Genomic DNA, 27049 nt, shown 5'->3' on the forward strand with positions numbered 1-27049 from the left:
TAGAGTGGATTGACTTTGGGCCAATCTGAGCCCACGCAAGCCTTGTATAGCCAGAAGGGCCAGTGTAGAGCAGAAGCTACCCTCCACTCAGAAAGCCAGAACCGCAGGGAGAGGTTAACGCAGAAGTTCCAAAGACAAAAGAGAAATCTTGTACTAGCTACTTTCATGAACAACATCTACCTATTATTGAGAATGTTATTATAATAACAATATTAATGAAAATTTAAAAAAATAAATTAATAAGATAATTTTTCCATAATATTTAACAATTTACCATGAACATTGTCTATTTTCTTTTTATGTGGTTTATTGTACCAAATACTAGCTGTATCCATGAACAACTGCTTGTGCTACTTGCTATTTCGAAAAATCAAAATACATAATAACTTCAGATAAACAAACCTATCCTAACATGAAATTTTAAACCTACGGGGCAGAAGACGATAAACCATCTTCACAACAAAACCTACACTCACTCACTTGAAAAGAATAGTATCTACTTATTCTTTACTTTTCTAATTACTTAGAATAAAGTGAAGTATCCAATAAAAATGTTGAATATATCATACTGACACAATTTGCTCGAAAAATACATGACACTATTTGCTCAAAAATACTATACAAGGTCAAATTAAGAAAAATATACCTTAAAAATTGCATTAAATTTTGGCAGCTCAATCTACATGATTTAATTAGATCATTATAAATACGGTATATAATTAGGAAGAAACTGTTGTAAAAGTCCATGCTACACTAATTTCCTTTTCGTTATAAGGAATAGTTGACTAGCGAGTACCACATTCATTTGTTTGCCATGCCAGCAGTATTTCATTTTTCGGGATTTATGTTTGCATTTAATAGTATTATTTTTGTTGTTATTTTATAGACATTGAATAAAGCATGGACTCGTTGATTTGAAATACTTTCATACATTCCTAGTTTCTCAATTTTTTATGTTTAAGATGCCAATATGATGTGTTGTACAACGGGTTCCAGTCTGAATTAGGTTAAAAGTTTCTTATATATATAATAGGTTTGTATTTAATAATATTTTCAGTTCATCGGCCGTATAGAGATACACTAGTCTAAAAGGCATCACGGGAGCCTGCAGTATGTTTTTTATCACAAGTTACCATCCGTGAATATTCATATATGTGTTTAAATTATTAGACATATTTGACAGATATTTTTTTGACAAGAGTAATTTTGATTAAATTTTTTGCTGAACTAGTTTTTATGTGCCTCCCTGTGTGGATCAAGCATCTTATTTTGCTATTACAAACCTTTCTCAAGTGTTGACAGACATTCTGTCTCTTCTACAGCAATCTCCGTATACAGCATGTAATTTTTCCTTTATAATGAAAATTACCATTTTCTCCATGGTTATTTTATGGACCTTCAATAATCCACGGAGTCGTGGATTTGCAATACTTCCATACAGTCATAGTTTCTTATTATTTGGTGTTTAAGATGTCAGTGTGATGTGCAACACAAGAAGTTCCAGTCTGAATTATGTTAAAGTTTCCTATTTACATACCGTTATACTCAAAAAGCTGGCCAGGTGGCTCAATTCTGTCTCATAGATACGACATGCGCTCGTTTCTAGGATTAGTTCGGATTAGGTAGAATCTTTCCAAAGGTTTATTATATACCAAACTAGTATTAGAAGAATCCAGTTGTCAAACAAGTCTAGATAACCAAGGTAAGGGTGACGGCCAAACGAAAAACCTTATACTCTCCCATCTGTTGAGAACATGGGCGGACATCTCTTTTGAGTTTCAGAACGAAGGGTATAATAACTTATTTGAGGTTGTATCGGTTTAACCTTTTTATAACTCCTCCTGGCCACAAAGTCATATATATTGAAATTTCCATTTCTTTTTTTTCATATTGCATTCCATATTACCGAACAAATTACATAAAGAAAGGTAAAGGTCTACACATTAATAAATGTAGTTTAAGGTCTACACATTAATGTAGTTTATTTAGGTTTAAAAGTATATTAATTATATGTACAATCACTTTAAAAAAATAGAGTTAATTATTATGATTATTATTATTATTTATTAATATTATTATTATTTCACATTATTTCATATTATAGTTTTTTTGTTTGTTAAGTTGTGTGTGATTTTTTAAGTTTGACCCATGGTTAGAAGAGCCCCGATTTAGAGCTATTTAATTCATAAGTCATTTGGGGATCGCATCGACTTGAGTGGCTTGAGGAGCCCCGACTTAGGGGTATTTAATTGGAAAGTCACTCGGGCGCCCGACCTGAGCACCTAAACTAACTAGATTTTTAGCATGTCTCCTTCCACATGGCACAACCACCCCATTTGAGGTTTGATCATAAATCCCCTTAGTGACGAAGCTCATGCTCAACTGATATGTGGTAGTAAAACTTGAAATTATTAATTTGTATTGTTAATAAATGTAATTGACAAAAATAGCTAAAACAACACAATTACTGAAACTCAATCATATATTATGCACAAATGGTGTATGTGCAAAGACACTCACACACAGATTTACATTCAGATTACTCTATTAAATAGAGTTTTTGAGATCCAACTTATTCCTAAATTAGATAGAGAGGTTGAGAGAATTTCTCAACCATCACAAACCAACTTCTTAAATATGGAATGTAAGCATTAACTCCAACATTCCCCCTTAATGATTACATTACATGAAAATAACAAAATAATCAAGCTTATCAGTAGATGCTCCATCAAGTTGCCTCATAACCCTCGGAAAGGTGTAGTTGGCAAGTTGGATTCCCGAGTTCCCTTCCTCAACTCCCGAATCAAGGACCCCCCCAAGTCAATCACTGGACAACATCCCAATCTGTCGCATAACCTCATTAGGAAACCACTTCCATGTCTACCACTAATGAGGGATCCTTCCCTAGATCCGCAACTGCCATACTATCTGGACAACCATCCATATTGATCCTTACTGCTACTTGATCTTTAAGTACTGGCATCAGACACATAGTTGAACTATTGGTTATTTTTAAAAGAGTTTAATAGGTTCACTCTCTTCATTGAATTCATCATCATCTCCCATTAGAAGCGGCATCTATCTTCCGGAGTTGAACTCCTTTTATTTAAAAACTTCCTTGGAATATCGACCCATTCCCTATCGTGTGGATGGAAATTCTCTAGCGCTCATTACCAAGCCAATACTAATCTCGGCCCCAAGCTGTATAATCCCAAACCTATCGAAGCTCTGTTCTACTGATAAAAGAAAAAAGATAAAATCTGTGCATTGACAGTTAATGAAATAGGGCTTATTTGACAAAGCGTTCAACCAACATTCAGAGACACCAGACCAGATACCTGACCAACGTATTCTCCATTTTTTTTAAATTGCTGCCGCGATCAGAGACACCAGACTAGATACCTGACCCTATCGATGAGCTCCAAAAGAGAGCCACGAACTGGTATGCAACGCGATTGTTAAGCCCCATTTTTATGAAGCCACGACATTGGATCCCTGAAGTTCAAGAAGACTGCTGTGAAGGTTAGGGTTTTTGTGAGCACCATGACACCGCAACAGTTCACTGCTCAGGTCTTTACAGCCACCAACATATAAAACCCAAAATTCTGTTGGCATTATATATCGATTTGCATTTAATTTCTAACTATGGCCAGTCAAGATAAACCCTATAAATCCCAGAGATAAATCCTAGTATTGGACAAGAAAAGATGCCATCCCACGGTTATTATCATTAATTCCCTTTAGGTTTCCTACGTCACGACACCACTGCTGAACAACAGCATAGGGTTCCAGTGAATTTTGTTCACTGGTTTCTGGAATAGAGCATAGCTGAGAAAAACCCTCGCACCGCTTTTCAAGAACGTAGTGCAAGGTTCCACGCTGACTTTCGATCCGCCGCAAGATTTCGTCGGTACACCGATCCACGGGGTCGTCTTCGATTCCGTCCAAAATACTCAGGTTGCAATAGCTCGGTTAACATCCAGATGGACCTCCTCACAACACAGGTTCAGATCTAGCTCTGATACCAAGATAAAAATAGCTAAAACAACACAATTACTGAAACTCAATCATATATTATGCACAAATGGTGTATGTGCAAGGACACTCACACACAGATTTACATTCAGATTACTGTATTAAATAGAGTTTCTGAGATCCAACTTATTCCTAAATTGGATAGAGAGGTTGAGAGAATTTCTCAACCATCACAAACCAACTTCTTAAATATGGAATGTAAGCATTAACTCCAACAGTAATAATGTTATTTTTTAATAAATATTAATAATAATTTATTAATTCCTTTTATTTAATTCATTAATAATTAATTCATTAAATAACTAATTAAATAATAATAATAATTAACTAATTATTATTATTTAAAAATATTGCTTTATTAAATAATTATAATATCAGACCATTTATTATTATTATTATTATTTTTAATTAATATTGTTATACGTATATTAATGGTTAAATAAATTAATATTTATTTATGTAAATATTATTAATTAATAGAGGAAAATCCCAATTATATATATTGAGTCACGTTAGTAAACTATAAACGAGGTCCATCTTCGATACATAAAAATATTGTTAAAAATTTATAAATATAAACCGTTAATTAAATATAAATAGTTTTAATTATTTTAATAATTCATTTTCATTTCATTCATGATCAATTACCTAATTAATTCATTCATTCAATACTTTATTTAATAAATAATTAATTCATTAAATTATTCCTAGAATAATTAATTAATAATTGATAAATGATGATAATATTTCTGGTTTATTAATATTATTTTATTAAATTATTATTATTATTTAATAATAACAAGGTAGTGTGTAGTTATTGCCAACCATGATATATAACAAGGTAAGGGTGATATACAAAAGAAAAAGGAAAGAGGCCAACTTGGTCAACCAGAAAAACTCAACCTTTGATTGTTTTGCCTTGGGATTCGGGCTTGATTCCACACGTATTCGCAAATACTATAATAAAATGAACAAACATATTTGTCGTAATTATTATTTATTAACATTTCCAAATGTTAAATTATGTAAATGAGGAAGGTAAAAAGAGATACAACAAAATTTTAAATTTTAATGACAATGTGACATTCAACCATGGCATATTATTCATTTGGCTTTATAATATCAATCTCTTGGGTTTATCATTCCCTCAAGTTTATAATATCAATCATGGTCAATCATAGTTGAATGTCACATTGTCACAAGGATTGTATCACCATGAATAAACCATGTTTATTTTAGTCTTTGTAATATTTATACTTCGGTTTACAAATGTTGGGTTTATAATATTAGTCCCTTGGGCTTAATATTATTCCCTTAGGGTTTTAGGATTAATCCCTTGGGTTTATTATTCATTTGGGTTTATAATGTAAATAAATTGGGTTTATTATTCTTCTAAGTTTATAATATCAGTCATGGTAAACAATTTTCAATCATAGCGAACTATGGTCAACCATGTTTGAATGTTGCATTGTGACAAGGATTGTCTCACCATCAAAATAAACCATGTTTATTTTAGTGTTTGTAGTATTTATATTTGGGTTTATCTATGTTGGGTTTATAATAATAGTCCCATGGGTTTAATATTATTCCCTTCAATTCATAATCCCTTGGGGTTTTAGTATTAATCACTTAGTTTTATTATTCCTTTGGGTTTATAATATCAATCATGGTCGACCATTGTCAATCATAGCCAACCATGGTCAACGATGGTTGAAAGTGACATTGTGACAAGGATAGTGTCACCATGAAAATAAATCATGTTTATTTTATTCTTATTAATATTTATATTTGGGTTTACAAATGTTGGGTTATAATATTAGTCCCTTGGGTCTAATATTATTCCCTTGGGTCTAATATTATTCCCTTCGGTTCACAATCCCTTGGGGTTTTAGTATTAATCTCATGGGTTTATTATTCATTTGGGTTTATAATATCAATCCCTTGGGTTTATTATTTCCTTAGGTTTATAATATCAATCATGGTTAATCATGGTCAACCATGGTTGAATGTTGCATTGTGACAAGGATTGTCTCACCATCAAAATAAATCATGTTTATTTTAGTGTTTGTAGTATTCATATTTTAGTTTACCAATATTGGGTTTATAATATTAGTCCCATGGTTGAATGTCACATTTTGAGAAAGATTGTTTCACGATAAAAATAAACCATGTTTATTTTAGTGTTTGTAATATTTATATTTGGGCTTACGATATTAGTCCCATGGTTGAATGTCCGATTTTGACAAATATTGTCTCACCATGAAAATAAATCATGTTTATTTTGGTCTTTGCAATATTTGCATTTGGATTTACGAATGATGGGTCTATAATATTAGTCCCCTGCATTTAATATTATTCACTTGGGTTCATAATCCGTTGCGGTTTTAGTACTAATCCCTTGGCTTTATTATTCATTAGGGTTTTCATATCAATCCCTTGGGTTTATTATTCCCTTAGGTTTGTAATATAAATCATGGTCAACCATGGTCAACTGTGGTTAAATGTCACATTGTGACAAGGATTGTCTCACCATGAAAATAAATCATTTTTATTTTAGACCTTGTAATATTTATATTTGGTTTTACGAATGTTGGGTTTAAAATATTAGTCCCTTGGGTTTAATATTACTCCCTTGGGTTCATAATCCCTTGGGTTTTTATTCCCTTAGGTTTATAATATAAATCCCTTGGGTTTATTATTCACTTTGGTTTATAATATCAATCACGGTAAAACATTGTCAATCATGGTTGAATGTTGCATTGTAACAAGAATTGTCTCACCATCTAAATAAACCATGTTTATTTTAGTGTTTGTAGCATTTATATTTGGGTTTACCTATATTGGGTTTATAATATTAGTCCCATGGTTGAAGGTCGCATTTTGACAAAGATTGTCTCACCGTGAAAATAAACCATGTTTATTTAGTGTTTGTAATATTTGTATTTGTATTTATGAATGTTGGTTTTATAATATTAGTCCCTTGGGATTAATATTATTCCCTTGGGTTCATATTCCCTTGGGTTTTTATTCCCTTAGGTTTATAATATAAATCGTAGTGAAACATGGTCAACCATGTTTGAATGTCGCATTGTGACAATGATGGTCTCATCATCAAAATAAACTATGTTTATTTTAGTGTTTGTAGTATTTATATTTGGATTTACCAATGTTGGGTTTATAATATTAGTCCCATTGGTTTAATATTATTCCCTTCGGTTCATAATCCCTTGGGGTTTAGTATTCATCCCTTTGTTTTATTATTCCTTTGCATTTAGAATATCAGCCATTGTCAATCATAGCAAACCATCGTCAGCCATGTTTGAATGGCGCATTGTGACAACAATTGTCTCACCGTAAAAATAAACCATGTTTATTTTACTGTTTGTAGTGTTTATATTTGGGTTTATAATATTAGTCCCATGTATTTAATATTATTCCCTTGAGGTCATAATCCCTTGGGGTTTTAGTATTAATCCCTTAGTTTTATTATTCCTTTAGGTTTATAATATTAATCCCTTGTCTTTATTATTCCCTTAGGTTTATAACATCAATCATTGTCAACCATTGTCAATCATAACCAACCATGGTCAACCATGGTAGAATATCACATTGTGACAAAAATAGTCTCACCATGAAAATAAACCATGTTTATTTTAGTCTTGCTAATATTTATATTAGGATTTACCAATGTTGGGTTTATAATATTAGTCCCTTGGGTTTAATATTAGTCCCTTGGGAACATAATCCCCTGGGGTTTTAGTATTAATCATTTGGGTTTATTATTAGATTGGGTTTATAATATCAGTCATGGCCATCTTTATTAATCTCTTGTGTTTGTAATATCAATTCATTGCACGCCTTGATCCCTTAGGTTTTTAATATTTATCTGTTAGGTTCACTAATTCCTTGGGTTTATAATATTAAAAGGTTGGGTTTATTAGATGCTTGGGTTTATAATATTAGTCCATTTTGTTTAATATTATTCTCGCTGGTTCATAATCCCTTGGGGTTTTAGTATTAATCCCTTTGGTAATAAACCCAATGTATACAAACCCTAAGATAAATATTAAAAATACCAAAATAAACATGGTTGAATTAATAAAGCATAATAATAATAATAATAATAATTTTTGTTATTATTATCAATTAATATTACTAATATTATTATAGGGTTATATTATTATAATAATATTAATATAATAATCATAAATGTATAAGAATATCATTGTTATTATTTATATAGATATTAATTATCATAAATAGTTGGTCTTTAAAAAATTACACATAATAATTCACTTATCACAATTCTAATTATTATTGGATCGTGGTTGTTAGAGCTAATATTATTATTATAATAATAATTCAATATAATTGTGATTATTATTATTATTTTATATTATTGTTAGAATAATAACATAATGATAATACAATATTATTATAATAATATAATAATAAATATATTTTACTATTATATTAATAATAAATATAATTGATATTATTATTTTTACAATTTTATATTATTATTATTATAATATGATAATAATTATATTACTATATTTTTTAATAATATAATGAGAATCTAATATTATTATGATATATTTTTATTATTAATTAATATTACTAATATTATGAGGAGTTTATATTATTATAATAATATTAATATGATAATGATGATGGTGGTGGTGGTTAACCTCTGCTAAGACCAAACATTAGTCTATCGGACTTAAAGAAACAAATTATTTATTTTGATTTAAGATTTTATTCCTATGCTCAAAAAGTTTGGAGAGAAGCCTCCCGAGCTCACTATAATTTTGGCATTGTAAAAGGCTAGGAAGGTCAATATTGTAACAAAGATTGTGAAACTGAGATCTAATGTGGTTGTAAGCTGGGCATTCTAAGAGGAATTGGTTTTCATCCTTGATGTTCCTATTCTCATATATATGGCAGATCCTTTTCATATAATAATATATATAAATAATCTATTTGTTAATATTTATATAGTCACTGCTAATTCTAATTAGTTGGTGTTTAAGAAAAACCCATAATAATTATGAATGTTGTTGATATAACTTTATTGGCCTATATCAACTACATTGGAAAATGTGGTTATATAGTGTTTATCAACTACATTAATCAATGTGGTTATGCTAATTAATATACTTGCAACTTAAACATTGAACAAAACATAGCTTTGCAAGCACACGTGCAAAATACTTCCATTTATACTGACTACCGTTAAACATTGCTAAGCTCCTCCTCTTCCAAGCCAGATTTATTAGTCGTTCTCTCTGTGGCTTGTAAGAAAGTCTCGGATATTTAGTCATTGCTTATTGGGTGGCATGATTGTATGAATATCTCGAACATAAACAATACGCCAAATTTGCAAGGCAAAGGGCTCTATGATATCAGTTATATTCTCCATATTTCTCTCAACCTTCGACAATCTATGAAATTATTTAAATGCCCCACATCTATAATTTCGTTGGTGATATATCATCCATTCTAAGATCAGCTTCACATAATGTCATGAGAAGTCATGACAGCAGTCAATTGCTTTTCCATTCATTACACGGAAGCTTGAATTAGTTTCACAATAACACTTTAATATTATTGTTCTCTAGGTCACTGCAACAAGAAAGTGAGAAACCAGACATGAAAGCCATTAGGTAGAAGGATGGGTTGATATACCTACTGGGCCACTGCAACGAAGAGCGAAAGGTGATTGCTAATTTATACGTTGCAGCAACGTGGAGAATTATGATTTTCTTTGCGAAGTTGTATCTATTTTGCTCATACACCACGTCTCTTAATGGAATAGATCCTACACTGAAGAAAATTTGTTCCCATGATTGCATTCTTTATTAGAAGCAACCGACCAACCATGTTGCTGCAAATCAGAATTCATTGAGTTCATATATGGGAAGCTAATTGAAATTTTCTCGCCCTAATATATTGATGTCCTGATGCTTGTGGTCTAATACCGTAACTAACCGTATATTCAAATAATATCTAAGTTTACATAGAAGACCTGTTTTTTTTATCATTCAAGTTTTACAAAATAGATACAACCAGTATAAATTAAAAATAATAAATGGAGAGTTTATTAGAAAAAATATTAAGTAATAGGTAGTACATCAGTGATGGGTTTGAACCATTTTTATTTTTTTAATGGAAATTTTAAAAAATAATAAATTAATATTTGTTTTTGTTATTGTTATTTTATAATTTAGAGTAGATATTGTATATTTTTTCAATCTTGTACTGGTTAGATTTATGAACAATATCTATGTGCTATTCTAAGGAATCAAGTTAGATAATAATTTTATATAGAAAAACATGTTATAGTATGAAATTTAAACCCCAATATTAACGAAATTAAAATAAAATAAAATAAATTAATAAATTATTTTGGCATGTTATTTAATAATTTAGAATGTACTGACTTTGGGCTAATCTGAGCCCACCCAGGCCTAACGCACAGCCAAAAGGGCCAGTGTAGAGCAGAAGCTACCCTCCACTCAGAAAGCCGGAATTTTCCGGGAACTGCCCGAACAGCCGGGAGAGGTTAACGCAGAAGTTCCAAAGACAGAAGAGACAACGCAGAAGCTGACACAGGGCTTTCATGAATAACATCTAGCTGCTATTGATAATGGTATTATTAACAATATTAATGAAAATTAAAAAAAAAAATTAATAAGTTAATTTTTCCTTTTTTTAATGTGGTTTATTGTACCAAATACTAGCTGTATCCATGAACAACATCTTGTTCTACTTGCTATTTCGAAAAATCAAAATACATAATAACTTCACATAAACAAACCTATCATAACATGAAATTTTAAACCTACGGGGCAGACGACGATAAACCATCTTCACAACAAGACCTACACTCACTCACTTGAAAATAATAGTATCTACTTATTCTTTACTTTTCTAATTACTTAGAATAAAGTGAAGTATCCAATAAAAATGTTGAATATATCATACTGACACAATTTGCTCGAAAAATACATGACCCTATTTGCTCAAAAATACTATACAAGGTCAGCTCAATCTACATGATTTAATTAGATCATTATAAATACGGTATATAATTAGGAAGAAACTGTTGTAAAAGTCCATGCTACACTAATTTCCTTTTCGTTATAAGGAATAGTTGACTAGCGAGTACCACATTCATTTGTTTGCCATGCCAGCAGTATTTCATTTTTCGGGATTTATGTTTGCATTTAATAGTATTATTTTTGTTGTTATTTTATAGACATTGAATAAAGCATGGACTCGTTGATTTGAAATACTTTCATACATTCCTAGTTTCTCAATTTTTTATGTTTAAGATGCCAATATGATGTGTTGTACAACGGGTTCCAGTCTGAATTAGGTTAAAAGTTTCTTATATATATAATAGGTTTGTATTTAATAATATTTTCAGTTCATCGGCCGTATAGAGATACACTAGTCTAAAAGGCATCACGGGAGCCTGCAGTATGTTTTTTATCACAAGTTACCATCCGTGAATATTCATATATGTGTTTAAATTATTAGACATATTTGACAGATATTTTTTTGACAAGAGTAATTTTGATTAAATTTTTTGCTGAACTAGTTTTTATGTGCCTCCCTGTGTGGATCAAACATCTTATTTTGCTATTACAAACCTTTCTCAAGTGTTGACAGACATTCTGTCTCTTCTACAGCAATCTCCGTATACAGCATGTAATTTTTCCTTTATAATGAGAATTACCATTTTTTCCATGGTTACTTTATGGACCTTTAATAATCCACGGAGTCGTGGATTTGCAATACTTCCATACAGTCATAGTTTCTTATTATTTGGTGTTTAAGATGTCAGTGTGATGTGCAACGCAAGAAGTTCCAGTCTGAATTATGTTAAAGTTTCCTATTTACATACCGTTATACTCAAAAAGCTGGCCAGGTGGCTCAATTCTGTCTCATAGATACGACACGCGCTCGTTCCTTGGATTAGGTAGAATCTTTCCAAAGGTTTATTATATACCAAACTAGTATTAGAAGAATCCAGTTGTCAAACAAGGCTAGATAACCAAGGTAAGGGTGACGGCCAAAAGAAAAACCTTATACTCTCCCATCTGTTGAGAACATCAGAACGAAGGGTATAATAACTTATTTGAGGTTGTATCGGTTTAACCTTTTTATAACTCGTCCTGGCCACAAAGTCATATATATTGAAATTTCAATTTCTTTTTTTTACATATTGCATTCCATATTACCGAACAAATTACATAAAGAAAGGTAAAGGTCTACACATTAATGTAGTTTATTTAGGTTTAAAAGTATATTAATTATATGTACAATCACTTTAAAAAATAAAGTTAATGTGTAGACTCACCCAGGAAAGTTGGAAGGAAATCAAATAAAGAGATCAGGGATGAGAATGCAGCAAAAGAAATGGCAACAGGGACCCAACAGCCAATGGATACATACTTAGACAAGGCCAAAGGAAGCGGGGAGAAGATGAAGGAGAAAGGAGGAACACACAACAAATATAGTAAATGATGAATCTGGTTTCTTGGAACTGTAGGGGGATGGGCTCCTCCCTAAAAACTAATGCAGTCCGCGACCTTCTCAAACTGGAACACCCAGACTTTCTACTACTTCAGGAGACCAAAATAAATGAACAAGAATTCCAGAACAGTGTGAAAAGAAGCAGAAGCTATGAAGGAATGGCACTGAGCGCATCAGGGGCCTCAGGAGGAATAGGAACAATATGGGACAAAAACAAATGGAATCTCAAGGACAGCAGACAGAATAGGTGGTGGCTAAGAACAGATGTGCAAGATGTCTCCAAGACTGAGGAATACACCATATACAATGTTTATGCCCCACCCCACTTCAGAGAAAAAGCCGCTTGTTGGGAGTCAATTACAGCTGATTTAATGAGTGCTCAGGGCAGAAACATCTTCCTAGGAGGAGACTTGAATTTAATAAGGAATGCGGAGGAAAAAATGGGAGGAAATTTCTTTGCAGACCCCTCAAGGGATGCTTTAGAAAAAATCATTCAAGAGCACAATCTTGTTGACATACCACCTCAGAACGGGCGATTCACTTGGTCAAACAAAAGAACCGGTAAAAACAACATCAAAGAGAGGCTGGATCGCATACTAGTTCAGCAAAGAATCGTGGTCAATTTCGCAAGGATCCAAAGCTCAATAATACAAGGTTTTATCTCAGACCATAAACCTGTAGCTCTGAACCTGATTAAAAGGGAAAACCTGGGACCGTTACCCTTCAAATACAACAGAGCATGGGACAGCAGCGAGGTCTTCAGGAACTTGGTAAGGGACACCTGGGCAACTGAAATCAAAGGATCCCTACACTATGTATGGGAAACAAAGATAAAACTCATCCGGATAGCCATCAAACAATGGGCGAGGAACTATGCAACAGAGGCAGAGAAAAGGAAAATCGATCTCCAAAGTAAATTAGCAGAGTGGAATCAAGAAAGAGAGAAAAGCCAAGACACAGAAGATGACATAAGGAAAGAAAATGACCTGTACATGGAGCTGTACAAGCAGAATCGAGTGGAAGAAGAAGAGCAAAGGCAAAAATCGAGGTGCCTCTGGCTCAAATCAGGGGATAAAAACACATCCTTTTTTCATAATAGCATCAAAATGAGGAGAGCGGGGAATAACATTGGGAAAATATCAGTTGAGGGTAGAGTGTTATCAGAGCAAGGTGAGATTAAGGAGGCAGCGTCCCGGCATTTCCAAACCCTTCTAACTGCTGACCCTCATTACATGGAGAATCCGAAATTCCTAAACATAATTGAGAGCAAAATCACAGAGGCTCAAAACAAAGATCTAGATAAGGAAATCACAATGGAGGAGATTGAAAAATCCATCTACAGCATGCCATTGGAAAAGGCTCCTGGCCCTGATGGCTTTACAATGGCCTTTTATAGAACCCATTGGGAAACTATCAAGAAGGATTACGTCAGAATGGCAAATTTTTTTTTTGCAAAATGTAAGCTGGGTAGCAGTATTAAGTCCTCTCATCTAGCCCTTATCCCCAAAGATCCTTGCCCCCAATCCTTTGACAGATTCCGCCCTATTTCCCTGTGTAACGTCTCGTACAAAATAATCACTAAGATCCTGGCGAACAGGCTTAAAAAGGTCCTCCCCTCCCTCATTTCCGAAAATCAGGGTGGCTTTGTCCCTGGGAGACATATAACGGATAATGTCATCCTCATTCAGGAGGCAATACACAGCAGCATATCCAGGAAGGAGAAGGGCATGATCATCAAATTGGATATGGCAAACGCCTTTGATCGGGTTAACCATGCATTCCTCCAGGCAGTCCTTATGAAATTTGGCATCTCAGAGCACTTTACTAGCAGGATCATGGAATGCATTTCCCATAACTGGATAGCACCCCTCATCAATGGAAGGCCATGCAACGCCTTCAAGAGTTCCAGAGGCCTAAGGCAAGGGTGTCCATTGTCACCTTTTCTCTACATTATAATGGCTGAAACCCTCAGCTTACATTTGGAAAACAAGCGCAAAGTCAAAGAAATAACAGGGGTTGAGATAGTCCGAGGATCTAAGGGAATTAATCACTCCCTCTTCGCAGATGACACTCTCCTAATAGGGGGTGCCTCCAGCATAATGGCTAGAAGGTTCAAGAAAGCTTTGGATCTCTTCCTCCAAGCCTCTGGCGGCAAACTAAACAACAAGTGTATGATCTACACTTGGAATGTCCAAAGAAATATCACCCAGAGAATTTCTATAATCATGGAAATCCCTGCCCAAGGGAACTGGTCCCACTTCACTTATCTAGGATTACCTTTGGCTAAAGAATCAATTAAAGCCGAGATCTGGACAAAATTAATTGAGAAATTGAGAGGGAAACTTCAGAGCTGGGGAGTGTACTGGCTTAACCTGGCAGGCAGAATCATCCTCATAAAGGCCATACTCTCAGCCCTCCCAATCTATCAATTCGCTACTACTCTGGCCCCGGCAGGCATTCACAAGCACATGGAGCTGATTATCAGAGGTTTCCTATGGAAAGGTGGAAAGCAGGACACAAAAAAGTTCAGCCTCGTTAAGTGGGACAAAGTCATTCTCCCCCTAGAAAAAGGAGGGCTCGGCATCAGAATTCCAAAGCTAGCAAACATGGCAATGGGCTACAAACTGGTTTGGAGAATTCTTAATGAGAGAGGGACCTGGTGGACAGAGGTCATCAAGAGGAAGTACTTAAATGGGATCAATAGCAACATCCTATCAGAAAACATCATCGAAAGACCGTGTACTCCCGTATGGAAGCTGATTAAAAAGACTCTTCCTCACTTCAAATCTTACATTTCAAGAGCCCCGGGTAATGGCAAAGAGACTAATATATGGGATGACAGGATAATGGGCACGGAGGCAAGGGCAACGATCATCAAATATAAGCCCCTTCAAAGGTGGATGGACGAGGCAAAGCTAAAAACCTTGTTCGATATCTCTCTCTGGGATCAGAACTGCTGGACAGGTTGGAGACCATTACCTCTCCCTGAGATCCTCAAGAACCTCTGGGCCGAGCTCAAGACTTCGCTGACAGGCTCAGCCCCAACAAATCGAACGGTGGAAGACAAATTCGTTTGGGACCCTAATGGAGGCAGATATACAGTAAAAGAGGGATATAAAGTTTTGCAAAATGCCTCAGCTCTAAACAATTGGCCATTTCACAAAGCAACTTGGAAAACCGAATGTCTGCCAAAGGTTAAGTGTTTCAACTGGACCCTTCTACATGGCAAAATCCTGACCGCTGAAAACCTCAGGAAGAAGGGCATCCAAGGTCCTTCAATCTGCTGCATGTGCAGGAAGGAAGAGGAAAGCAGTAACCATCTCTTCATGGATTGCCCCTTCGCAAAAGTGTGCTGGAAACTCATCACCAGCCCTCTCATCATCAGGGACCTTCCCAACCAGATCACTCTCTTCCAGAAACAATGGGGAAACAGCTTCCCTCAATCTGGCAAGTGCAAGGGCCTAGCAAAAAGGATCTGGAACAACATCCTTGCCAACCTCTGCTGGCAGATTTGGATTGCCAGGAATAAATGCATTTTCAAGAACAAAAAGCCTAGTACCTCCAATGTTCTAGCCAAAACGATGGCCCTCATCTCTGAGTCCCTAGAGGCAAATGGTATAGCACATGAGGAATTGGAACTGACAGATGCAAAAATAAAAGAGTGGTCTAACAAATTCAACTGTGACAGAAGCGCTCACAAATTAGCAAACAAAGGAAGCAGGCATATGGAATGGAAATTGAGAGGGACGAAGGAAGAAGTTAAAAATTGGATTCAGAAGCAAAATAGACCAACCCTCTTCTTTGATGGTGCATCAAAGAACAACCCAGGCCAAGCGGGAGCAGGTGGAGTTATCAAAGATGAGCAAGGAAGAAATGTAGTCACGTATGAATGGGGTCTGGGCATTATGACTAACAATAGGGCAGAAGCATACAGCCTCCTTCTGGGGACATCCATTGCCAGGAACCTGGGTATAAGAAACCTACTGATCGTTGGTGATTCTGCCATCATCATCGCTTCAATGATAATAGGGAAAGAGTTCAATCAAGCAGCCTTAAACAATATCAAAGGAAGGATAATGGGCAACATCAAAGCTATTGGAGGAGCCACCTTTAAACACATCCTACGAACAAACAATGTGGAAGCAGATGCTCAGGCAAACAAGGCTACCGAAAGGCAAGCGGGTCAAGTCAAGGAAAATGATATGGTTTATGAGAAAGACATTCCATAAGCGGGTCTCTCCCGCTGCCCCTCCCAAGAATTTCAGACAAAGCAGCGCAGACATTCTCAGAAACGGGGGCTGCGCCCATCTTCTCAGCACGCCCCTCAACAGCAACCATATCAAATCTATAGATCTTCCCTCTCCTGAGATTAGATCTGCTCAGACTCTACTTGACATCGGGAGGACCTCTCATGGTATTATATATCGAACACAGGGTTCTTGTATTCGCACAGTCTCGGGCAATGATCTGCATCTCCCTTACATTCTCTCAAGTCGAAAATACCTTGTTGAAGGCAGCACTTCTCCACGGGATTTAATCCCTTCGCTCTCCCCTCGCCTGAGACAGCATCACTGTGACACCTCGCCCCCTCTCTTTACTCTCCAGCTCCTCGCTCATCTAGGAACTTCTCCTCCTTCGAATCTCAGTCCTCTGTTGGCTAATATGGCCGAACAACAAAACCAACCAGCTGACCAAGCCCAACCAGCCAAACCACTGGACAACATCTTCAACAACAGGGACTGCACCATGTGCAAGGCCCACACTTTTATGATCAATCGGCTAACCAGGCAGCTTAAAGAGCTGCAAGATGATTACCATGCAGATAGGAACTCCGAGCGTAAAAAAATGGACAAGAGGAAGAATGAGATTGAAGGGTTGAAAGAACGCTGCAGCCATCTGGAGGCAGCCATGGACCACATCCGCTCCCTTACCCAGAGTTACCAGGCTGAAGCATCAACAAAGGCAAGCGCAAGGAACCAGGAGGATTCTGTCACCCAACACTTCCCTTAATAGATGCAATGTAAATTTAGCTGGTTAGGAGGTTCCTTTGTAAGGCAGTACAGCCGTCTTCATTTTGCTTTCAGATTAAACAAGAGAAGTATTGAGGAATATGGGTCTGCGAACCCGCTTTTGCTCCTCAGATCAAAATTTCTCTTCTACAATGTAATAGATCTCTGTAACTCAGGTTTTTATAATAGATAAGTACCCGACTTCATTAAAAAAAAAATATTGTTATTATTTCATATTATAGTTTTTTTGTTTGTTAAGTTGTGTGTGATTTTCTAAGTTTGACCCATGGTTAGAAGAGCCTCAATTTAGAGCCATTTAATTGATAATTCATTTGGGGATCGCATCGATTTGAGTGGCTTGAGGAGCCCCAACTTAGGGGCATTTGATTGGAAAGTCACTCGGGCACCCGACCTGAGCACCTAAACTAACTAGGTTTTTTAGCATGTCTCCTTCCACATGGCACAACCACCCCATTTGAGGTTTGATCATAAATCCCCTTAGTGACGAAGCTCATTCTCAACTGATATGTGGTAGTAAAACTTGAAATTATTAATTTGTATTGTTAATAAATGTAATAATATTATTTTTTAATAAATATTTTTTTTTTATTTAACAAGAACGGTTATGGATTGTATTAATGAGTTGGTCTAAATACCAGTCTTCTGATTACAGTAGGAGTGGGCACTATCCAATTGGATTCTTCCTTCTGAGACTCTTTTAGCCTTGCTGTCCACTTCCATTTGGAATCAGCAATTGTGCTTATATTTACTATTTGCCCCAGTTTAAATATACATACAAACAGCTTTAGTATTAAGCAAAAAAACATCTTCTGAAATGCTTTAAGGAATTGGAACCCATGCTTCTTCCCTGTCTCTTTTCAATGTCCCGGCAGATAGTTGTGCATCTTTATTGGCTTCGAGATCTGCCTCTTTGTTGTTGTCTCTCAGCACGTGAAAGAATTTCAGATTTTGGAACATCTTTGCCCTTCCTCTTATTCTTTGGATTAGCCTTGCTAATCTTAAATCCCGTGGAGTAGAGCTAGTCACCATAAGTTTGATGATCACCTCGGAATCCCCCAGGATATTGGCCTCCTTGATTTCCAGGTTCAGAAGCTGTTTGAGTCCTTGGTAGAGGGAAAATGCTTCGGCTTGGATGTTGGAGTTGATTCCTAATCCCCAGGCAAAATGGAGGATTTTTGCACCATCTATGCTTTTAGTTACTCCCCCTGCTCCAGCGTTGCCCGGGTTACCTTTTTCTGCACCGTCGAAGAAGGGGAGTGCACATTCTATTTAAGAATCTAGTTTTGGAAGTCCTCTATGCCTTTTCCCCTTATTTGCCATTTCTCTGGAGGAGCCATGTTTCTGATATTTTGTTGAAAGTGCAGGTTCAAGGAGGCCCCCAATCTCTGTCTAGCTGGGTGAGGTTGGAGTCATCTTTATGATCTCCCAAACATTCTTTTAATTGGATATTTACCTTGGCTGCCACAGTCTTGGCATTGTGATGGAGATTCCTGAAGATTCTGCTGTTGCGCTCTAGCCATAACTGCCAGCAGCAAATTTTAAGCAGTGATGCCCAGGCCACTTTGATCCCTTTAGTTTTGGGTGGCGGTCCGGGATAGCAGGTTTTCCAGGTGGCAAACAGATCTATTATGGTCACTGGAAGCTCGAATCTGTGGTTCCAATACTCCATCAGTTCTCTCCAAACCGGAATGGAGAACTTGCAATTAAGAACCAGATGCGTGGTGCTTTCTTCAGAGTCATGGCACAGCGAGCACCTAGACGGTCCGTAGAAGCCGCGCCTCTGGAGTTTATCATCGGTTAATATTTTCCTGTGACATAAAATCCAGCAAAAGGAATCTATTTTTGGCAGCGTGGAGATGCCCCATACTGTCTTCCACGGGGCCAGATCTGTGGGCGCATTTGGTGTTGCATCTAGGCACGTGTATCCCTGGGCGACTGTATAACCTATCGACTAATCGCCCCAACCTTGCCTATCCTTCTTATTAATGCGCGTGGGTGCGATTCCATTCAATAGTTCATAGCGGTGGATGACCTCTTGGTGGAGGTCTGAGGGCGGATCCGGCAAACTCCAGCCCGCCCACTGCATGCCATTCCAAGTGGAGATGTCCCACAGCTTGGTCTTCCCTGCTGCCATCAACCAATCCTTCAGCGATTTCACCTTTGGGCATTCTCCGATAGGATCACGATCCATAATACGGTCCTTCAATATATTTATTTTTTTCCCATTTCCTGGAATCCAATAGGATTTGGATTGAATCAAGGGGGCGGCTTCGGAGCAGAGGTTGATGAATGGCGTGGTTCCTTGAGGCAGGGATCTGTCTAAACATCTCAGTCTTGTGCCTTTGAGATATTTTCTCTAGAGAGCTGTCTGTGCCCAGCCTGGTTTAGGCGCAATTAGCCTCCATAGAAGTTTAGCATCCATTGCTATGTTTTGTTGAAGGAGTTTTTTGAAATTGAGCCCTCCCTCCATCTTAGGCTTGAGAACATTCTCCCATTTGACAAGCTGGAATCTTCTCTCATTGTGTTTACCCACTTTCCAAAAGAAGTTTCTGATATATTGATCCATTTTTTGGAGTATACCCTTGGCCGCCAGAAGCACAGAAAACTGGTATAACGGGAGGCTGCTAAGGACAACTTTAATGAGGACTATCTTGCTTGCTGTATTTAACCAATCAAGTCCCCATGCCTGTAGTTTAATTTTAAAATTTTTCTACCTGCGGCATCCAGTCCCTACTGTAGGCGCGTTTGAGGAAGATGGGCAGCCCCAGATACTTGAACGATGTCCATTTTGAGGAAGCTGCGAATCCTATGCATCTGGAGATGGAATTGATCAAAGGGGGCGAGGTATTCCAGCAGTAAGTATGGCACCTACCCTTGTTGAGGCTGCTACCAGACTCCATGAAGTACTCATCGAGCGTCTCTTTAAATCTTATGGCCGAGTGGATCGAAGCTGTCCCAAGGAGCAAAGTGTCGTCTGCAAATAATGCATGATTTATATTTTGGACCCCCCTCGCTATGGATATCGCTGAAATCTCCTGCTCTTGCATTTGTTTGTTTAGTTGGAAACTGAGAACTGAAGCTTGAATTACAAACAGCAGGGGAGACATGGGGCAACCCTGTCTTAACCCTCTTGTAGCTTTGAAGAAACCTGCAGATCTACCATTGACTAAAGGAGCGATCCATGGTTCCGAGATGCAGGCCCGGATCCAGTTGATGAATCTCACCCCAAAACCAAATTTTTTCAACACATTCAAAAGAAAACTATGATTAACTCGATCAAAGGCATTTTCTAGGTCCAGATTGATAGCCATACCTTGTTCCTTGCGCTGCTAGCTTGATAGGATTGCCTCTTGGACAACTGTGAAATTGTCCACTAAATGCCTTCCGTGTATGAAGCCTCCTTGGTTCTCTGGGATGACTTTAGGAAGAATATGCCTCAACTTGTTAGCAATAACTTTTGTGATCAATTTGTAGCCAATGTTGCATAGGGATATAGGGCGAAACCTATTGAAGGAATTGGCTCCCTTTTCCTTGGGTATGAGAGCTAGGAAAGAGGAGTTAGTACTTCCACCTAATTTTTGGCAAGCCTGCGATTCTTGAACCATTTTATATAGGTCTTTCCCCACTATGTGCCAGCAGGTTTGGAGAAAAGAGGCGGAAAAGCCATCAGGGCCAGGGGATTTGTCAGGGTTCATGGCATAGAGGGCCCTTTTGACTTCTTCCATTGTGACTTTACTTTCTAGATGCTGGTTCATATCAGCAGATATTGAGGAGGGAATCTCGTCCAACAAACCAAATTTATGATTCATATTCTTATCTTCACTATACAACCCTTTAAAATGGTGATGAATTGCCTGTTTAATACTTGCAAAGTCTTTATGAGTGATATCTGCTTCTTTAATTTCAGTGATGGAGTTGAAACCTTTTCTGGCTTCAGCAAGCTTGTAAAAGAATGATGTATTTCTGTCACCTGCCTTTAGCCAGAGACATCGCGATTTGATCCTCCACGTTTCCTCTTCGGTCAGGCAAGCTTTATGATAACATTGTTGGAGGTGAGCCTCTTTGTCTAAAATCTCTCTGGATATGTGAGCCTCTTCTGCGTTCAATTGAAATGCTTCAAGCTGGCTTTGGATATTTTTCCTTTGAGCTGCTGGATTTGCAATAGATTTGGCCCAGCTCTTTAGGGCTAATTTCAATCTCCTGAGTTTTTCTTCCCAAATATAAAATGGAGATCCAGTGACTAGCTAAGTCCAGCTTTCTTTCACAATCTGTAAGAATTTTGGTTCCTTGATCCACAATGGGCTAAACTTGAAGGGAATGGGTCCTAGGTCAACATGAGCTCGTAGGGTGAGCTTGATTAGCTTATGATCAGAGGTGCTACAAGGAAGAATATGCATGCTAGCGTCTAGGCCAAGCATAAGAAAAGAGCTATGTACCAAGAATCTATCCGGCCTTGCTGCAATATGGCCAGGACCTATTCTTTTATTGGACCAAGTGAACATACCTGAGACGAGCTTGATATCTAGCATATCCCAGTCCTGGAGGAGATCCTCAACCCATTCCCTAGGTGGGTCTAGTACAATGGAGCCTCCTTTCTTTTCAAATGAATGCAAAGTGATGTTCAAGTCGCCTGCTATGATGACATTTTCTAAATTGACCAGATTTGCTTGCTGCGTTAAGGAGTCCCAGCAGCTCTTTTTTTCTCCAGCATTTACTGGAACATAAACATTGAAAAGGCAAAGGATTTATTTTGTAATTAAATGTTGCATCTTTAACATCGCCCAGTGGGTATTTGATGCCTCTGCCACCAGCGAAAATCTGCTTTCGTTCCAAAGAGTACCCAACCCTCCAGAGGCTCCTCGGGCTGAGACAGCTGGTGCATTACTTCTTTTCCAAAGTTTTTTGCTTACCTGGAGAAAATATGATTCCTCCATCTTAGTCTCCTGGAGAAAGAGTATGTCAGGGGCCTCTATTCTTATTAGATTTCATATAGCTTCTTCTTTTATTTTGATGCCCATACCCCTACAGTTCCAGGAGATTATCTTCATTATTTACTTTTGCTTGGCTGGGCTCCCTTGGAGCATTGATGCTGGTTTCTTACCATCTTCGGCTTTTTTGCTAACACCTTCTCCAATGTTGGTTGGCTGCCCTGGAGTTTATCTTTGTATGTTTCATGCTCTCTTTTCTCTCGATCCGTTTTGCGTCCTCTTGTAGATCTCCTTACCGAGGATTGGGATTCTCCTATTTCTCCTTCCTCCTCTGATTCTTCTGACTCTTGATCCTCCTCCTCTACTGCTTCAGGGGCTCCCTTTGAACTTTCAGCAGCTCGCATGTCTTTAATGCTGGGTGATTGGGAACATTTGTCTGGGGACATTGGCTTTTAAACTACCACTTCATGAGATTCCTCTGGTTGGGAGCTAAGAGGACCGAACCTATTCTCTGATTGATCTTGGGCTGGGGTTGCTGGATCTACTGAGCTGGATCCTGCTGGAGGCCTTTGCTGGTAATTCCTCCCGGCTTCTGGGTCTTGGATACCATTTTGGATCATTTTACTTGATTCCAACCGGCCTCCTTCCCTTGAGCTACTTCATTGGTCGTTGGGTAGTTTCTGGCGAAGTGCCCATAGACCTGGCATTTCCGGCATTTGAAAGGCAACTGTTCATAATCTAGCTTCTGCACATGCGTCCAGTTTCCTACTTTGAGTTTGATGGCCTCCGGAAGCCCCTCCTCCAGATCCACCTCAACGCATATCCTTGCACAGTCGTATTGGTCCTTACTGTTCACTCGGTCTATGAATTTCGCCAGGGCATTTCCATTATGCATAAGAGAATCCCAGTTCCAGCAATGAACCGGGAGGTTGGGAAGCCTAACCCATACCGGAACAGCTTTGGGTACGTCTACTGCTGGGTCAAAGTCAGGGGTCCATTTATTCTGATATAGACCCTGGGGGCCCATAAAGTAAGGGCCATTTCGAAAGATCATCTCTTTGTCATCTTTGGAAGTGAATTCAAAGAGGAAGAATCCTCGGCCCAGGAAATATGAGGTCACAATTTCGTTGATCAGCAGCGACCAATTTCTTTTAACCCAACTCTCTGTCATCTTAGGAGATGGCCATAGACTGGTAAACTGGCCTATGAGAGCTCGCTGAGACAGGAACAGAGCAACCTGGATCGAGGTTTATGGGGGTAAAGAAATATCGGGGATATCGTCGAGCTTCTTGACGAATTTCGCTGCTTCTTCATTTTTCTTCTTGGGTAGCCCTTCCAGAAGACGACTGAATGCCTCAACTAGGGTGCTTGCCGATGGAGGAGAGGAGGAAGGGGCCTGGGGATGCCCAACACCTCCATGGGCCCTAGATTTGACTTGACAGGCGAAGATCAAGTCTCCATGACCAGGGGCCTCGCTTGGAGAGATCCTCGGATAAACGATCTCACCCGCAGATGGAGCACGCAGGGGTTAGAGGTCTGGGTCGAGGAGCAGCGGTCTGATCTAATCAACAGATCTGTAGCTCTATCTGCTCATCCACTGGGATCTGGATGGCCGCAGGGCCGACTTGAGACAGCAGTGCTCAGAGCTGATCGCAGAGCTTATAGTTGAAAAAACTATTTTTAATAAATATTAATAATAATTAATTAATTCTTTTTATTTAATTCATTAATAATTAATTCATTAAATAACTAATTAAATAATAATAATAATTAACTAATTATTATTATTATTTAAAAATATTGCTTTACTAAATAATTACAATAACAAACCATTATTTTATTATTATTATTAGTTAATATTGTTTATTATTATTATTAATTAATATTGTTATACTTATATTAGTGATTAAATAAATTAATATTTATTTATGTAAATATTATTAATTAATAGAGGAAAATCCCAATTATATATTTTGAGTCACGTTAGTAAACTATAAACGAGGTCCATCTTCGATACATAAAAATATTGTTAAAAATTTATAAATATAAACCGTTAATTAAATATAAATAGTTTTAATTATTTTTTTAATAATTCATTTTCATTTCATTCATGATCAATTAACTAATTAATTAATTCATTCAATACTTTATTAAATAATTAATTAATTCATTAAATTATTCATTATTAATAATTAATTAATAATTGATAAATGGTGATAATATTTATGGTTTATTGATATTATTTTATTAAATTATTATTATTATTTAATAATAACAAGGTAGTGTGCAGTTCTTGCCAACCATGATATATAACAAGGTAAAGCTGATATACAAAAGAAAAAGGAAAGAGGCAAGCTTGGTCAACAAGAAAAACTCAACCTTTGATTGTTTTGCCTCGGGATTCGGGCTTGATTCCAAACGTATGCGCAAATACTATAATAAAATGAACAAACATATTTGTCGTAATTATTATTTATTAACATTTCCAAATGTTAAATTAGGTAAATGAGGAAGGCAGAAAGAGATACAACAAAATTTTAATAATTATTATTTATTAACATTTCCAAATGTTAAATTAGGTAAACGAGGAAGGCAGAAAGAGATACAACAAAATTTTAAATTTTAATGACAATGTGACATTCAACCATGGCTTATTATTCATTTGGCTTTATAATATCAATCCCTTGGGTTTATTATTCCCTCAAGTTTATAATAACAATCATGGTCAACCATGGTTGAATGTCACATTGTCACAAGGATTGTATCATCATGAATAAACCATGTTTATTTTAGTCTTTGTAATATTTATACTTGGGTTTACACATGTTGGGTTTATAATATTAGTCCCTTGGGCTTAATATTCTTCCCTTAAGGTTTTAGGATTAATCCCTTGGGTTTATTATTCATTTGGGTTTATAATGTAAATAAATTGGGTTTATTAATCTCTTAGGTTTATAATATCAGTCATGGTCAACCATTGTCAATCATAGAGAACTATGGTCAACCATGTTTGAATGTTGCATTGTGACAAGGATTGTCTCACCATCAACCATGCTTATTTTAGTGTTTGTAGTATTTATATTTGGGTTTATCAATGTTGGGTTTATAATATTAGTCCCATGGGTTTAATATTATTCCCTTCAATTCATAATCCCTTGGGGTTTTAGTATTAATCCCTTAGTTTTATTATTCCTTTGGGTTTATAATATCAATCACGGTCAACCATTGTCAATCATAGGCAACCATGGTCAACGATGGTTGAAAGTCACATTATGACAAGGATATTCCCTTGGGTCTAATATTATTCCCTTGAGTTTAATATTATTCCCTTTGGTTCACAATCCCTTTGGGTTTTAGTATTAATCCGATGGGTTTATTATTCATTTGGGTTTATAATATCAATCCCTTGGGTTTATTATTTCCTTCTGTTTATAATATCAATCATGGTTAATCATGGTCAACCATGGTTGAATGTTGCATTGTGACAAGGATTGTCTCACCATCAAAATGAATCATGTTTATTTTAGTGTTTGTAATATTCATATTTTGGTTTACCAATATTGGGTTTATAATATTAGTCCCATGGTTGAATGTCACATTTTGGGAAAGATTATTTCACGATGAAAATAAACCATGTTTATTTTAGTGTTTTTAATATTTATATTTGGGTTTACGATATTAGTCCCATGGTTGAATGTCTGATTTTGACAAATATTGTCTCACCATGAAAATAAATCATGTTTATTTTGGTCTTTGCAGTATTTGCATTTGGATTTATGAATGTTGGGTCTATAATATTAGTCCCCTCGGTTTAATATTATTCACTTGGGTTCATAATCCGTTGGAGTTTTAGTATTAATCCCTTGGATTTATTATTCATTTGGGTTTTCATATCAATCCCTTGGGTTTATTATTCCCTTATGTTTGTAATATAAATCATGGTCAACCATGGTCAACTGTGGTTAAATGTCACATTGTGACAAGGATTGTCTCACCATGAAAATAAATCATTTTTATTTTAGACCTTGTAATATTTAAATTTGGTTTTAGGAATGTTGGGTTTAAAATATTAGTCCCTTGGGTTTAAGATTATTCCCTTGGGTTTTTATTCCCTTTGGTTTATAATATAAATCCCTTGGGTTTATTATTCACTTTGATTTATGATACCAATCATGGTAAAACATTGTCAATCATAGCCAAACATGGTCAATCGTGGTTGAATGTTGCATTGTGACAAGAGTTGTCTTACCATCAAAATAAGCCATGTTTATTTTAGTGTTTGTAGTATTTATATTTGGATTTACCTATATTGGGTTTATAATATTAGTCCCATGGTTGAATGTCGTATTTTGACAAAGATTGTCTCACCGTGAAAATAAACCATATTTATTTTAGTGTTTGTAATAATTATATTTGTATTTATGAATGTTGGTTTTATAATATTAGTCCCTTGGGATTAATATTATTCCCTTGGGTTCATATTCCCTTGGGTTTTTATTCCCTTAGGTTTAT

The 27049-nt window shown here is 36.4% G+C and overlaps 2 protein-coding genes across 2 annotated transcripts; one reads left to right on the plus strand and one right to left on the minus strand.

Annotated features, from left to right (window-relative positions):
* Nucleotides 1-12737: 12737 nt before the first annotated feature.
* On the plus strand, nucleotides 12738-17589 carry LOC149232899 (uncharacterized). The gene is made up of 2 exons (XM_089382034.1): nucleotides 12738-16753; nucleotides 16845-17589. The coding sequence occupies exons 1-2, from the start codon at nucleotides 12738-12740 to the stop codon at nucleotides 17587-17589; spliced, it is 4761 nt and encodes a 1586-aa protein (XP_089238160.1).
* A 5564-nt stretch (nucleotides 17590-23153) lies between these two features.
* On the minus strand, nucleotides 23154-23708 carry LOC149232900 (uncharacterized). The gene has a single exon (XM_089382036.1). It carries the CDS (start codon nucleotides 23706-23708, stop codon nucleotides 23154-23156), a length of 555 nt encoding a protein of 184 aa, XP_089238162.1.
* Between the last annotated feature and the right edge of the window lie 3341 nt (nucleotides 23709-27049).

The sequence above is a fragment of the Pinus tabuliformis genome, chromosome J (assembly GCF_031772625.1).
Source record: "Pinus tabuliformis cultivar Carrire ecotype Pingquan chromosome J, CPIR1, whole genome shotgun sequence".
NCBI classification, from domain to species: domain Eukaryota; kingdom Viridiplantae; phylum Streptophyta; class Pinopsida; order Pinales; family Pinaceae; genus Pinus; species Pinus tabuliformis.

What these genes read in the sequence shown, in the direction of transcription:
- LOC149232900 (XM_089382036.1), bottom strand. Translation starts at nt 23,708, where the DNA reads ATGACAGAGAGTTGGGTTAAAAGAAATTGGTCGCTGCTGATCAACGAA.
- LOC149232899 (XM_089382034.1), top strand. Translation starts at nt 12,738, where the DNA reads ATGGCACTGAGCGCATCAGGGGCCTCAGGAGGAATAGGAACAATATGG. An exon ending in GCAAACAAGGCTACCGAAAG is followed by an intron (nt 16,754 to 16,844) that starts GCAAGCGGGTCA and finishes CAAGAATTTCAG; the next exon opens with ACAAAGCAGCGCAGACATTC.